At 36.2% G+C, this 16,154-nt stretch overlaps 1 protein-coding gene across 9 annotated transcripts; it reads left to right on the top strand.

Annotated features, from left to right (window-relative positions):
• The first annotated feature begins 10,238 nt into the window (after positions 1–10,238).
• On the top strand, positions 10,239–15,880 carry LOC111412694. Of its 9 annotated transcripts, none has more exons than XR_002706087.1 (7): positions 10,239–10,501; positions 11,448–12,052; positions 12,161–12,235; positions 12,862–15,018; positions 15,100–15,234; positions 15,304–15,393; positions 15,487–15,880. XR_002706087.1 is itself a non-coding variant. In XM_023043619.1 (4 exons), the coding sequence occupies exons 2-4, from the start codon at positions 14,830–14,832 to the stop codon at positions 15,490–15,492; spliced, it is 330 nt and encodes a 109-aa protein (XP_022899387.1). In that variant the 5' UTR covers positions 10,239–10,501; positions 11,448–14,829; the 3' UTR covers positions 15,493–15,880. The 9 variants fall into 9 exon arrangements, 1 of the variants encoding a protein (XP_022899387.1); XR_002706086.1 differs by having other exon boundaries at positions 12,164–12,235; XR_002706085.1 differs by having other exon boundaries at positions 11,448–12,235.
• The last annotated feature ends 274 nt before the right edge of the window (positions 15,881–16,154 follow it).

Genomic DNA, 16,154 nt, shown 5'->3' on the forward strand with positions numbered 1-16,154 from the left:
CGCCACCTGCCATACACTTTTTTTTTTCCGATCCAAAATTATTCTCTTCTCAAAACAAATTTTGAAAATGAAAAATAATTCTAAATTGCTAGATCTAAGAAAAACATGATAAATCAACTTTTGATTTCAATAACAAACATAAAGTTAGCTCTAATACCACTGTTAGGAATCTACTTAAACATGCGTAGCGAAAAATTAAAATAAATTTTAATTCCCACTAGGATTCATCTTTGTATTTAGATAGGAATTGTGATAAAAATTGTACATTTTCTAGATGTGAGAACTCCTTTACAATCATTGCTTTGATTCTAGAAACTCATTTGCTATTCTTTCATTCCAGCAAACATGATACATCAACCACAGCTATCCAATTGTCCAGCCTCCAACGATGATCCACACAGAGAACAAGATTGTAGGATTATGATTTTTTCTTCTTATGTTAGCAAAAATAATGAATTCTCTGCTAATTTTGAAAACTCTATTCATATTTATATAAACCCAAAATGGGTTTAGCTTGACCCGATTCAATATTTAATTAACCCATTTAATTAAATCTGGCCCCCGAATTAATTAATTCAGGTTTATAAATAAGCAACTCAATTAATTAATTTATTTAACGATTGTTAAATTAATTAATTAACAAATCACAATATTCTAATTCTCCTTTTGTGTGCGACCCATCAAGTCCAGATCACGATACCTAACAACGTGAAATATTATTTTGATGTAATCAAAATTGATAAATTAAAACACCCTTTTAATTTATCATCAATTCACATTCGTCACCCCCCATATTAATATCTAGCAATGTGTTAGGACAATATATGTGATGAGAAATGTTACATGATATGACAAAACCGAACTCGTTCGTCTATCGTGAAACTATAATCCCTTCACCAATATGATCCGATCAATTACGAGATATGAAAGTGTGTTAATCTTGATTATCGATCATATCTTTCACTCCGCTATTAAGTCAATATAAGTCGAAAACTCTTTTTCGACTTATAAGTACACATTGGCCAAGAATTTCGTTATCGACTTAATTGAATGAGATGCAAATCATAATATCTTACTATCTAAGAGTGAAGAATCCTCTATTGGTCATTCATAACCTTTATACGATTTTTGACATACTCGAACAATACCGTATTAGCGACTCCCGACAAAGCAACTTCAAATACCTTCAAAGCATGAATGTCCTCATATAAGGCACGATGACGACCTCAAGTCAAAAAACCAATCCCACTACCGAACGTTATAGATTAATCACTGACAGTCAGATAGTTATTCATGTGGAATCTTTTGAAGGATCTCCAATGTTTTGTTCTACAACAAAACACCCACGTGTTAATTTAAGTCTCAACACACTTTAACTTGTAAGATCAGCTACTTACTTCATAAGTAAGAAATGTTACACATGATGATCTATCTGTATCTCGTTATTTCTTACGATCACGAACGATTTAAGATTCAATTATATGTAATTTGTTTCTCAAAATCACAGCTCCTTGTGATTAACAAATTATCAAGATTTGAATCTACGGACTCTATTATTTAATTTAATTAAATATTAATTATATAATAGGTTTGTCATAGAATTCCATTAATTATATATTAAAAGTATTTTTGTCCAATATTGATTAGACTTAGGGCATAACACTTACAAAACAAACCCAAAATATATCATTACATTTTCTTAGATATATGTCCCTATTTGGTAGAATTTCAATTTAAGTTATAATAAACAATTAATTTTAACTATATATTTCATATGACCCCAACTTTTCAATAATATATTCAATCAATTTTATCAAAATTTACTAAAAATCTGATTCGAATTCCCATCTAAAAATGGCTATTCCAAAAAATAAGACCAAGGAAATTATTGTCCATGCACCACCAACATCAACTCAATTTTGGCTAAGGCTAACAAAAACATCTTGGTAAAAGCTGAGGTTCACAAGACAATGACAATCACCAAAACAAGTGAAGAGTGTCTAATATTATTCATCATTTGAGGTTCTCACGTCACTTCAAAATTTGAAAGGGAAAAGTGGACTAGAAGTAATTCCCCCAAAAATAATAATAATAAATAAATCAATGTTTCAGCCATTTGTTTCTTCCCATCGGAAAAATTTGTCCCAATCAATGTTTCCTCTAATTCAAGTATTTCTAGACGCTAGAAGAAACCATTCGCCATGTGGACTGACCTGATCCACAAGAACGGACTGGATAGAATGGGTTGAAGTTGGAATTCAAACTTGTAACTTCTCTAATATCTCCCAACTCCCTATAATCTCTAATTCTTTATCCACTTGTTGCATTGAGATATAGTTGTAGAAAAAGAACGGACAAGAATATGAGAAACCTCTTCCTTTTGAATTAAAATGTCCTCAGCCTTCACGATTGTTTCGACCGCAACCACGTTGTCGAAAATTGGCTTTCCTATGCTCTAGGAAAGTTTTCTCCTCCTCTTTTTGGGAAGCAAGTGATAGCTCATGCCCTTGAAGAGCTAGAATAAAACTACTGAAGGAGGGATACGTGATATACTCCAGCCGCATTCAAGATTCTTCCATGCCGAAATTGTTGAAATTTCAATTGCTTAATAAACAAGTAATTCCCACCAACATGCATGCATGAAGGATGAAGAAGAAAATTTGAATTAAAACTCTCCACCTTTTGACGGCCACAACTTCAATTGCTTAGTGGAGAAGAAATCTATGCAAGAAGAGAATTTGAAATGAAATTCTCTAGCCGCAATTCTTGATTGGTTTTTGGCCACAAGTTTATGACGGTTTGTAGCCAAGATTTTTCTATAAATAGAGCTACCGTAAAGAGAATTAATATGTCCCTTGAGAGGAAGGAAAATAAGATAGAGAAGAGAGAGATTAGAGAGACTCTTTTGAGATGTTTTTTTGTTGAGAGTTTGTAAACTCCGTTGTAAATGTTATTCAAGTAGAAATAGAATTGTTTTTCCTCTTTTATTTTATCTTCACGTGATCAGAGAATCACAACAAGTAGTATCAGAGCTTGGTTCATCAATTAACCCTCATAGTTTTGATAAAGCTTTTGCAAGTTAAGACGTCAATGGAGGAATCTTCATCAGGAGCTATGATCAAACTCACTGCCACCAATTACACACTGTGGAGGCCTCGGATGGAAGATCTCCTTAGTTGTAAGGATTTGTATGATCCCTTGGAAGCCAAAGGTGAAAACCCCGATCCTACCAAAGAGGCGGAGTGGAAGAAGCTAAATAGAAAAACTATCGGTCAAATTCGATAATGGATTTACCATAGTGTTTTTCACCATATAGCACAGGAGACGGATGCATATGCTCTCTGGAAGATTCTGGAGGACATGTACCAAGCCAAGACCGCTCGAAACAAAGCCCTATTGATGAGGCGTTTGGTGAATCTGAAGTTAAAGAGTGGAACTTCAGTTGCTGAGCACACCAGTGAATTTTAGAGCTTGGTAAACCAATTGTCATCTGTGGAGATGCCGCTTGGGGATGAAATACAAGCTTTACTACTTTTAAGTTCTCTTCCTGATAGTTGGGAGACATTAGTAGTATCTCTTAACAACTCAGCCCCTGATGGCAAACTTACCATGTCAATGGTTAAGGATGCCCTATTTAATGAAGAGGCCAGAAGAAAAGACGTAGACACGGACCAATCACATGCCCTTGTCACAGTGAACCGGGGAAGACAACAAGGAGACCTTCGAGGCAGGGGGAGAGGTAGAAGCAAAAGTAGGGTTAGATCTATAGATGGAAGGAAGCCTACTTATAAGTGCTACTATTGTGGTATGGAGGGCCACTTGAAGAAGAACTGCAGAAAATTGCTACGAGAGCAAGGCCACAACAGTTCGCAGCCGAAAAATAAGGAAGGAGAGACACTAGTCACTATTTCTGGAGAGGTGGCTATCTGCTCCATCCATGAGGAGACATGTCTTCATGTCTCAAACCAAGATATTGAGTGGGTAATAGACACTGCAGCATCTTATCACGCCACTCCACGCAAAGATTTCTTCACAACATATAAAGCCGGCGACTTTAGTGCAGTGAAGATGGGAAATACCAGTTCTTCTAAGATTATAGGAATTGGTGATATTAAGATACAAACGAACCTCGGGTGTAAAATAATCCTGAAGGACGTTCGACATGTACCTGATCTTCGGCTAAATCTACTTTCAGGGATAGCCCTTGACAAACAGGGCTATGTCAATCAATTTAGCAATGGCACATGGAAAATGATGAAAGGTTCCATGGTTGTCGCTCGAGGACATATATGTGGCACTTTATACAAGACTCATATGAAAATGCATGCGGATAGCCTCAACGTAGTAGAACGTGAACCTTCTCAAAATTTGTGGCACCAAAGACTTGGTCACATGAGTGAGAAGGGATTGTCTACTTTGACAAAAAAGGAGCTAATCACAGTTGCTAAGGAAGCTGCGCTGGATCCTTGCAGTCATTGTCTATTTGGTAAGCAACATAGAGTCTCCTTCAATTTCTCTTCTACGAGACGATCAGAGTTACTCAATCTAGTACACTCTGATGTTTGTGGTCCCTTGGAGGTTGAATCACTAGGCGGTAACAAGTATTTTTTAACATTCATTGATGACGCTTCTCGAAAGGTGTGGGCATATTTCTTGAAGACAAAGGACCAAGTATTGGATTACTTCAAATCATTTCATGCCATGGTAGAGCATGAAATAGGAAAGAAGCTGAAATGTCTCCGCACAGATAATGGAGGCGAGTATACTTCCAAAGAGTTTGATGCCTATTGCAAGACATATGGCATTCGACATGAGAAGACGGTCCCACGTACTCCACAACATAATGGAGTCGCTGAGGGGATGAATCGGACAATCATGGAAAAGGTCAGAAGCATGATAAGTATGGCTAAGCTGCCAAAGCCATTTTGGGGAGAAGCTGTTCGAACCGCCTGCTACTTGATCAACAGATCACCATCTGTACCGTTGAATTTTGAAATTCCAGAGAAAGTATGGTCTGGTAAATATCCCTCCTACTCTCACCTGAGCGTATTTGGCTGTTTAGCCTTTGCACATGTATCCAAGGAGCTAAGACAAAAGCTAGATGCAAGGACCACTCCATGCATCTTTATAGGCTATGGAGATGAGGAATTTGGATACAGATTATGGGACCCAAAGACAAAGAAGGTCATCAGAAGCAGGGACGTAGTGTTCTATGAAAACCAAACATTAGAAGACATTGAAAATCCCTCAATATCTCCTAATTCTAATTTTGGTGCCCAAAATATTGCTCCAGATCCAGCACCAACATAATTCACTATAGATAACGACGATGAGCATGAGGAAATGTCGGAAGCAGAACAGGAGGATGACGAAGGGGATATTGATCAGGGGGGGTCACAATCCTCTTCACCAGAAGTTGTTGGACCATCACATCATTCAGATGATGATGCACCTCCTGAAATCAACGATCCATAGGTAAGAAGATCTGAACGAGGACAGATTCCATCAACGAGATATCCAGAATCAGAGTAGCTTTTGCTCACTGACGAAGGAGAGCCAGAGAGCTTTCAGGAAGCACAAACTCATGTGGACAAAGACAAGTGGATACAAGCAATGCAGGATAAGATGGAGTCACTGCAGAAAAATCAAACATATGAGTTAGTTGAGCTTCCGAAGGGAAAGAAGACATTAAGGAATAAATGGGTTTTCTAGTTCAAGAAAGATAGCAGTGAAAAGGTGGTAAAACATAAAGCCCGTTTGGTAGTCAAAGGATTTCTTCAGAAGAAGGGAGTTGACTTTGATGAGATTTTTTCACCTGTTGTAAAAATGGCCTCAATTCGAGTTATCCTTGGATTAGTAGCCAATCTGAATCTAGAGCTTGAACAGATGGATGTCAAAACAGCATTTCTTCATGGTGATTTACATGAAGAAATTTATATGGAGCAGCCAGAAGGTTTTGAAGTTTCAGGGAAAGAAAACTTCGTTTGTAAGCTAAAGAAGAGCTTATATGGTCTTAAGCAAGCACCTAGGCAATGGTACAAAAAGTTTGACTCTTTTATGGTGAGTCAAGGCTATAAAAGAACAGCTGCGGATCAGTGCGTTTATATTCAACACTTTTCGAATGGCAATTTTGTTGCTCTTCTATTGTATGTAGAGGACATGCTGATCGTTGGACAAGATGCAACAAAAATCAGGTAGCTGAAGAAGGAACTCTCCAAGTTCTTCGACATGAAGGACTTAGGCTCAGCTCAACAGATTTTGAGAATGCACATAACTCGAGATAGGAAGAATAGAAGGTTGTGGCTATCCCAAGAGAAGTATGTTGAACGAGTGATCAAGAGATTCAACATGCATAATGCCAAACCTGTCAACACTTCATTAGCAAACCACTTCAAGTTGAGCAAAAGTTCATGCCCCTCATCCAAGAAAGAGATAGAAGAAATGTCATTGATACCTTATTCTTCAGCAGTTGGAAGCCTGATGTATGCCATGGTATGTACAAGGCCAGATATTGCCCATGCAGTAGGCATAGTGAGTCGTTTTCTTTCTAATCCTGGAAAAGAACATTGGAAGGCAGTCAAGTGGATTCTCAGGTACCTCAGAGGTACATCAAAGATATGTCTGTGCTACGGGGGAGCTGATCCAATCTTGGAAGGTTATACAGATTCAGATATGGCGGGAGATCTTGACAGTAGAAAATCTACTTCAGGATTTCTCTACACTTTTGCAGGGGGAGCTGTTTCATGACAGTCAAGACTACAAAAGTGTGTTGCTTTATCTACAACAGAAGCAGAATATATTGCAGTGACGGACACAGGTAAAGAAATGTTGTGGTTAAAGAGATTTCTCCAAGAATTAGGGATCAAGCAGAAAGATTATAAAGTACATTGTGACAGCCAGAGTGCTCTTGACTTGAGTAAGAACTCAATGTATCACTCTCGAACAAAGCACATTGACATTCGCTATCATTGGATAAGAGAGGTGATGGATCAACAGCTGTTGAGACTAGTAAAGATTCACACAAATGAGAATCCAACAGATATGTTAACAAAGGTGGTTATAAGGGAGAAGTTAGAGCTATGCAGAGACATAGCTGGGTTAGTTGTCCGATAGCAATTGATTTGAATGCGACTGGAGGGGGAGAATTGATATATTCCAGCCGCATTCAAGATTCTTCCATGCCGAAATTGTTGAAATTTCAATTGCTTAATAAACAAGTAATTCCCACCAACATGCATGCATGAAGGATGAAGAAGAAAATTTGAATTAAAACTCTCCACCTTTTGACGGCCACAACTTCAATTGCTTAGTGGAGAAGAAATCTGTTCAAGAAGAGAATTTGAAATGAAATTCTCTAGCCGCAATTCTTGATTGGTTTTTGGCCACAAGTTTATGACGGTTTGTAGCCAAGATTTTTCTATAAATAGAGCTACCGTAAAGAGAATTAATATGTCCCTTGAGAGGAAGGAAAATAGGATAGAGAAGAGAGAGAAAAAGAGAGAGATTAGAGAGACTCTTTTGAGATGTTTTTTAGTTGAGAGTTTGTAAACTCCGTTGTAAATTCTATTCAAATAGAAATAGAATTGTTTTTCCTCTTTTATTTTCTCTTCACGTGATCAGAGAATCACAACAATACGGTGGTTTAGTGAGCATAGCAATACGAAACCTTCATACCTTGGTCCTTTAACATTGGCGAATTGGAAAACTTTGTCTTGGCCTGAAATTTAGTAGCGAGGCTGTCACAAATAATTTAGAGTCCCTCCAATATTTTTGAAGAGCCCGAGTCCCTTTGTTGAAGGTTATCAACATATTTTTCAAATTTCTTTATTTTTCTATCGTGATAGGAAGCAACTGCTCCTCAATAGAAGTCCACACCTCATGAGTTTGTTCCACGGAGCCATACAATTTTGCTTTTCCACTGTTGTTGGGACTTTTATTTTCATCGTCCTTAACCTCTTCACTAGGTTTTTCCCCTTTTATTTTGAGTGATTTGATTCTGCTACAGTAAGAAATTCGAACCCAAACACGCTCTTGTGAATTTATTGGGACATGAAGTAAATTATGCTCCAATTTGATGTAGTTAAAAAATCAATTTTTTAGTATATTTTGATAAAAGTCAGTGTGATGTGATTGAGAAGTTATATAAAAGTTGGGAGTCCTGTACTTAAAATTAATTGTTGACTTTAATTTATATTTTTATTGAAATTTTAAGTTGTACCAAACAATAAATTAACTTTAATAGATTTTTTTGCTTCTAAGTATAGGTACTATGTTATTATTTTCCAATTATTAACTAAAGAGTTAATTTTGCATTACATAAGGAGTTATTTTAAAAATAAGTAACTTTGTTTTGGTAGATTCTCAAGATAGAATAATTTTGGTGGAGAATACTCAAGGCTTATTTTACGCATATTTAAAAAATATATTTTTTCTTTAAAGTCATTTTGAACTGTGCATTTTATAAAATTCATAATTTTTCTCCATTTTCAACTATATCACTTCACTACAATAATATAAAGAGATAAAAATCTCCAAACCTTTAAAACACTACCAGACTTTTCCTAAACATTTAATTCGTTACAATCGTCATTTCTAACTTTTTCAAACGTTGCGGGTGAGATCCTTTTGGGTGATTTCCATCCAAGATGTCATTAGTTAACCACCAAAATTAAGTTTGATTGCAATTTCAATACTTTAAAGAGGCAAAATAGTTATTTTATATGTTTTGTATATAAAACAATCAAAATAATACAACAAAGGAAAAAATTGAATCATCTTCCCAAACACCAACCCCATCCCATCCCACACTGCCTCCGCCTCCACCCACCGGGCACTTACATTTTGACCACCACCGTCTCCAAATCGCCGACAACTTCTTTTGGGTAAAAATCAACTCCAAACAACTTCTTCACCATCATTTCGACCACCACCAACTCTACCAAATTGTAGTCAATCTTTGCACCAATACCCAACTTTGACGCTGCCTACCAATATATATATATATATATATATATATTTTTGCTTTTTTATATGCAAATACATAAAGTAACTATTTTACCCTCTTTAAAAATGTTGAAATTGTAATCAAACTTAATTTTGGTGGTTAACTAACGGTATTTTGGATGGAGACCATCCAAAATAGTCTCACCTGTAACGTTTGAAAAGGTTAGGGTGATAGTTACAACAAATTTAAGGTTTGGAAAAAGTTTGTTAGTATTTTAAAGGTTCGAACTTTTGCAACAATTATCCCTAATATAAAGCTAACTGGACAATCGACGTGTGGAAATTAAAATTATCTTGAAACCCTAGCGTTAAAATGTACAAATGATACATGAATTTTACATCTTTTTAAAATCACATTATAATTTAAATATTATTCCAAAACATTCCTCAGAATTATTTCTTTACAAAAACTTACAGCTTTATCTTTTATTACTATTTATCTTATTAGTTTTTCCCACTGTAATAAAAATATTTTTAAAATAGATTGGAGATCAATTATTTTGGAAAATTAGAGAGAATCAAAGATAATCTTAGGGGTTTGTAAAAAAGTGCTTTGAAGATTCTTTTGGACCAAAATCGGGGTTCATTTATGGTTCTGAAATAAAGGTTAATTACTTAAAAGTTCATTTACCATATGTTTGGTGTGTATTAAAATTTTTAATCAGTCCATAATTAATTTTAATCGTACATTTTATGAAATTTATGATTTTTCATTCACATATTTTATCAATTTTTATTATAATTTAATTTTAATCCATACCAAACAAAAGTTTACCATTATTGTATTTAAACTAACGGTTTAGAAAAAACTTTTAAGTGCTCTTTGTGGACAGGTTGTATACTTTTACGATTGTGACGGATCGTCTCGTAAAATTTGACTCCAACAATGTCACATTCTCTACCATTTTGGACCTGTTTTGCTTTTAAAAGCAGATTCTCTTGAGAAAATCACTTATGACCAAATTTTTCTTAAAAATAATTTTAACCCTTATTTGATCCTCATTCTTTGAAAAAAATAAATTCTTTTACATTGTTTTGATATCATTTCAACCACACATTTTTCAATAAAATAATACTATACGCAAATTCAAAACTTTTCATTATTTTTTAATCACACATTTTTCATCAATACACTATTCAAAAACGAGTTTGCTACTGAGTTACAGAAGTGGATGACAGAATGAGGTAGAAAAAGACAAAAAATAAAAAAAAATAAAAAAAATCAGGAACAACGCTTAAGGCAACCTAGCAATCCAGCCCAATTTTGCAATTCTCATTCGTATCTCCCCAATCCCAAATGAACCCTTAAGCGATCGACGGCGAAACAAAGGCGAATCGAAGGCCAGCGACTCCGTCATCTCTCCATCCCATCTTCATCCATCTCCTCGAAGGCGTTCGGTCATTTTTTTTCCTCAAGTCTTTCAGTTGTTTTTTCGTCATTCAAATCCGCCACCGGCCCACCACCGTCTTCTCCAGCTAAATCTGCAGCCAAAATTAGGTGAGCGTGGTACGTGATTTACATGGGTATGTTGAAGCTGTTATTGTGTGTGGATTTACATACTCTCTGCCAAATTTTTGGATTTTTGAATTTCCAGTTTCAACCCAAAATCTGAATTTTCAATTGCAACCCACCGTCTTCTTGAATTTTGATTATATTTTACTATATGAACATTTTGATTATGAGTAATGTTTCTCTACTTTCTTATGATTTATAAATAATTCAAAAGTTGTATTTTTTTGGATAGTTATTAACCATTTTATCATAATCTTAAATTGTTAAGAGATAGACCAATGCATTCATAAATCTAGCCTTCAACATCTTGACTGTGAATGGAATTATACACAAATGGGCTCAGGTTTCGGTTTAACCAGTCAACTAGTTTAAAGGTTCTCACATGTATTTTTCTTCATATTGAATAGTTGAAATGTTGTGGCTGTACCTTCCGATGGTAGGAAGGATGATGCCAAATTTTTGTCTTGTGTTTTCGTTTACCATTGTAATACAATGAGTATATGACGCTCAATAACACTTGTGGTGTGTTGGACTCAACTCGTTTGTGGGGGGAGCGGATTCCCAATAGGTTTGAAATATGATTTCTTGTGCTTTACTGCTTACGTTAGTTTAAATGACTCACACTCCACATTTTCTTGCTATCATTTCAATTAGCAAGTGCAGTGATGGTGCCATTTATTGCCCGAGAATTAGTTAATCTAATGGTTGTATTTTGTGGAACAGAAGGATTGTCATCTTTGATGATATTGAATTGAAATTGTTTATTTCAATAATGTTTCTCCATTTGTTTGCATGCTATGTCATATGCACATCTGATCATTAGAGAGCAGAGAATGTATCAGAGGAGTTTACAATTTTTCTCTAATGCTTGCTGCTCCCACTTGTATTTGTGCATTTCCAATTATTTACTTCATTTTTTTCTTTATTCCAGGGGTGAGAGGAGAAACGAGGGCGAATCCGGAAAATTATGATATTGTGTTATCTGGAAATAAGGCCATGCAGTTTCTATGGGCTTCATCTTGCGGTGATGCTAATATCCTGGAGACATCGTTCAGCAACATGCTTAAAAGCAATTCTAAGAAACCACAATAATGCTACATAGCCACATAGTTTGACACAAAACTTGACACAATGAGTGGAAAATGGAAAAAAAAATAATAATAATAAAGAGAAAGAAAAAAACTAGCGCCACTGAAAATTGGGTGAAATTTGAAAATTTTAAAATCGGCCCACTTGTTAAAATCGACCCGGCCCAGTTGTTAAACCCGTATCTCGGCGAAAACCCGTTTCATTTTGTCATTTTCACTTCGAATTAAAACCCGTGTCTAGGTCTTTCGAACTCTTCGTCCTTATTGTGGCGCGATCTGTAGGCCTCAGCCGGTTGCAATGGCGCGATCTTGTTACCAGATCCAACTGCATCCCTTCTCTCCTGTACATGGCGCATGACAAATACCTATTTTGGCTGGAAAAGAAATCGAACTACAGTGGCTGGTAGAGAAACCCATTTCATCATTCTTGAATAATCTTAATCAATAGGTATTTGACTAATATTTTAGGTTAATTAGACACTTACTATGCATATTTTGTAAATCCAAAATTCTAACTTGTTGATTGCGTCGTCTGCGTGTACTACATTGAATGAAGAAGGGGTTGGCATTGGGAAAAGACTCTAGAAGTAGATGAACCTAACATTTTTCAGCCGAGAGATGATCGAAAAAGGTATTGGTTTCCTTCTTTACCGTTTGGAATTAGGGGATTTGTAATGTGATTTTCTCTCTTTACAGTTTCTTGACTTGGTTACTGATAGATGGTCTCACATTGCGATATAAGTAGGTAGACTGTTTATGTTTTAATTTGCCCTTTGAATTCTGTCTATGTTTTAATTTTCCCATGGATTGATGACGTGAGAATAAACTGCGTTATCTATCTGAAATTTTCAAACTGGAGTTGAAGAATACATTAAGCTTGTCGAGATCCAATCGGTACTCAATTATTATTATTTTCATTTCCTACAAATTATTAATTTTTATTAGGTTATATGAGACGAGAGTGAGCATCAATGATGAGCTTTATCTGAATTGTTATCCTTGCACTTTGATTGTTAGTGAAGAAAACCCATGGGGATTCACAAGTCTGAGATGCTCATTGGACATTTCTATATAATTCTCTTGCTGTATTTTAGTTTCCTTAATTTTTTGCTTCTTCTCGTTTTGATTTGAACCATTATATTTTCTACTTTTCTTCAAACGATTATTTGCATTGTAGTCCACCGTAATTTGACTAGTTTCTATTTGAATTATAGTTACATAAATTATTTGACATGTTAAATAATTTGTTTGATGAAGGGAAAGAAATTTCGGAATATGTGGATGAAATTATACCGGTAGAGTGCGATAATGAGGATGTTGTGGATATTATGAATGTAGCGGGTGATGATACGTTAGTTGGAGATGATGTGATTGTGCCCGAGCCGGGTATGAAATTCAAGGATGAGAATGAAATTTTCGATTTGTACAAAAGATATGCATACGAAATTGGTTTCCCGGTTAGGAAACGAAATTCGGTAAAGGATGATGACGGAGTATGGAGAAATGTTATATTTGTTTGTAGCCGTGAAGGGAAAAGAATAAAAAACACAAGCGGTTCTTTGAAACTGCAAGCAACCATGCAGAGTGGATGTAAAGCCAGGATCTGCGCATCCAAAGATGTTTGTGGAATATGGAAGATTAACAAGGTACATCTAGACCACAATCATAAGACAAGCCCTTCGAAGTCTAGGTTGTATCGACGCTACTGAGAGTTGAGTGCACATGTTAAACGAAGACTCGAAGTGAATGACATGGCAGGAATTCCATTACACAAGAGCTTCAACTCTACAGTTGTTGAAGCGGGTGGGTATAAGAATTTGAGTTGCATCGAGAAGGATTGTCGTAACTATGTTAAGAAAGTTAGGCGTTTAAGACTTGTACAAGGGGACGCATCAGCACTGCAATCATACTTCTCTAAAATGTAGGCACAGTGCGCGGGCTTTTACTTTAGTATAGATCTGGATGACGATTTGCGTCTAAAGAATGTTTTTTGGGCAGACTATAGGAGTAGGCAAGCATATAAAGAGTTCGGTGATGTTGTCACATTTGACACCATATACCTCACGAATAAGTACGATATGCCATTTGCTCCTTTTGTTGGAGTGAACCACCATGGACAGTCGACACTCCTTGGATGTGGTCTGGTCTCGAATGAGGATACAGAGACATTTGTCTGACTTTTTCGAACCTGGCTGCAATGCATGCATGGATAGGTTCCGCATGGGATAGTTACGGATCAGGATAGGGCTATGCAAAATGCAATCCAGATTGTGTTTCCTAATACAAAGCATAGATGGTGTTTGTGGCACATATTGAAGAAGTTGCCTGAGTAGTTCGGATACCATGTGGATAAGGGGTCTATATTCACTACTATACATAGTTTGGTCTACGATTGTCAGTTTGTAGAAGATTTCGAAAACGGTTGGAGAGTGATGGTAGAAAGGTTTCACTTATATGAGAATGAGTGGTTAGCGGGTTTGTACGAGAACAGAGAATGTTGGGTACCTTGCTATCTAAAAACCACATTCTGGATAGGGATGTCAACTACTCAATGCAGTGAGAGTATGTATGTATTTTTTGATGGTTATGTACATTCGAAGACAACGTTGAAGCAATTTGTTAAACAATATAAACAAACATTGAGAAATAAGGTTGAGAAAGAGTTTCAAGCAGACTTCAAGTCGTTCTAGCAAATGGTACCATGCGCATCGAGATATGGAATTGAGAAGCAATTTCAAGCAGTTTACACAATTTCGAAATTTAAGGAAGTTCAAGAGGAGTTCACGGGTAAAATGTACTGCGACCTTGTTTCTGTCTCTGAGGGATTATCGGGGGCAACGTACGAGGTACGGGAGGATGTAATAAATGACGAGCATTCGAAGAAAAAAAGTTTTTTTTGTCTCATTTCAAAGAGATAAATGTGAAATCACTTGCAATTGCCACAACTTTGAGTTTCGAGGGATTATTTGTAGACATATGATCGCAGTATTGGTCCGTAATGATGTGAAATCCATACTCGAAAGATATATATTACGGAGATGGCGACGAGATGTGAGTAGGGCCCACACGAGGTTAGCAGTGAACTATGATGGTTTGATTAGTATGCCATGGCAATTGAAGTACGACAAAATGTGTCAACGCTTTGCGACATTGGCCGATCTGACAACAGAAGATGAAGCGAAATTTGATGCAATAATTGATTGGATTGACAGTTAATGTCAAGAGATGATGGAAACAAATCGTACTAACAGTAATGTCCTCTCCCCACATATGACTCGGACATCATTCCAATGTGGAGCTCTAGAGGATACTGCAAGCGGTAACATAAGGGATCCAGAATGTGTGAAAAGAAAAGGTGCCCCAAAGAAACTTCGGAAGAAGAGCCCATTAGAAACCATTTCGAGCAAAGTTAAGGTAATACTCAAATGTTGCATATTTCCGGTTGTTGCAAACTCAATATAGGGATAATGTCTAACAACCTTCCTTGTTTTGCAGGCAAGTACGGGTTCTACCAAACGGGAGAAAACGAAGGTTCCTGGAAGTGATATGGGAATGGTTGCAGCGCCCATTCTCCAGTCGTCTCAACAACTACACATGTCGCTACCGTTCTCCTATACGAACCTCCTTTTGGTTAGCATTTGTTAATCATTTGATTTCAATGATAATGTAGTATTTACTAATAATGCTATTTCACGCAAGGTGGGAACCAAAATCTTCATTTCACATAACACTTGCAATCCACGTGTCTAAACCCTTCATTGGCAACAACTCCTACATTAAATATGCAAGGTGAATAAGTTGGACCGTCTAATAAACATTGTTCATTATGTATATTTATTAGTGCTATGCAAACATTGTTCATTATGTATATTCATTATGTAGGTTTAGGAATGCATTTTGATGGAGGAAACACGGATGCACCTACGGAAGTTGGACCGTCTATCACATTATCAAACCCAAAAGATGCACCCGTCCCAAATGATGTACAGCGAAATTCAAGACCTTCTCAAGAACATGTACAACACTCCGTTGAAGGCAGAGGGCTAATCAAGTGACCTTCACTCTCTTCGTGCAATTCCTCGAGTTTTATCTATGCATATGTTAGAATTTTAATGTATGACTTAGGAATGAACTTTTAGTTTGCAGGGTGAATGGTTTGTAAACCTTGTTTTTGCGCTAATTCCTTGTGGGAAGTCTGGATGCAAGTTATTTCTATGTTTTAATGTACTTGTGCATGTATTTTTGAGCAATTTTCTTCTACTTATGCTTTTGCCAATTTTCTATGTTAAGCTTTTGTATTTTATAGAGTATCTTCTTGATATCCTAAAAAATTTATGATATTAATCTGAAGACGAGATGTTACCTCCAGTTGAATATTCTAAAACCATACACAGAAATCACAAGAACGTTTAATTTTACCAAAATTTCATGAAATGGGACGTCCAAAAAAAAATCGTCTTGTTACCTAACATAAGTGAGATTGAAAGATCCAGGCTAGTCAAATCCAAATAACAAGGAGGCTGAACATTCCGCAATCCTGCAACGTGAAT

Source organism: Olea europaea, chromosome 2 (genome assembly GCF_002742605.1).
Source record: "Olea europaea var. sylvestris chromosome 2, O_europaea_v1, whole genome shotgun sequence".
NCBI lineage: Eukaryota > Viridiplantae > Streptophyta > Magnoliopsida > Lamiales > Oleaceae > Olea > Olea europaea.

Bases quoted from the DNA above. Each gene is read 5' to 3' on its own strand.
- LOC111412694 (XM_023043619.1), top strand. From the start codon at position 14,830: ATGATGGAAACAAATCGTACTAACAGTAATGTCCTCTCCCCACATATG. The intron at 15,019-15,099 runs GTAATACTCAAA...CTTGTTTTGCAG, and splicing joins CCATTTCGAGCAAAGTTAAG to GCAAGTACGGGTTCTACCAA.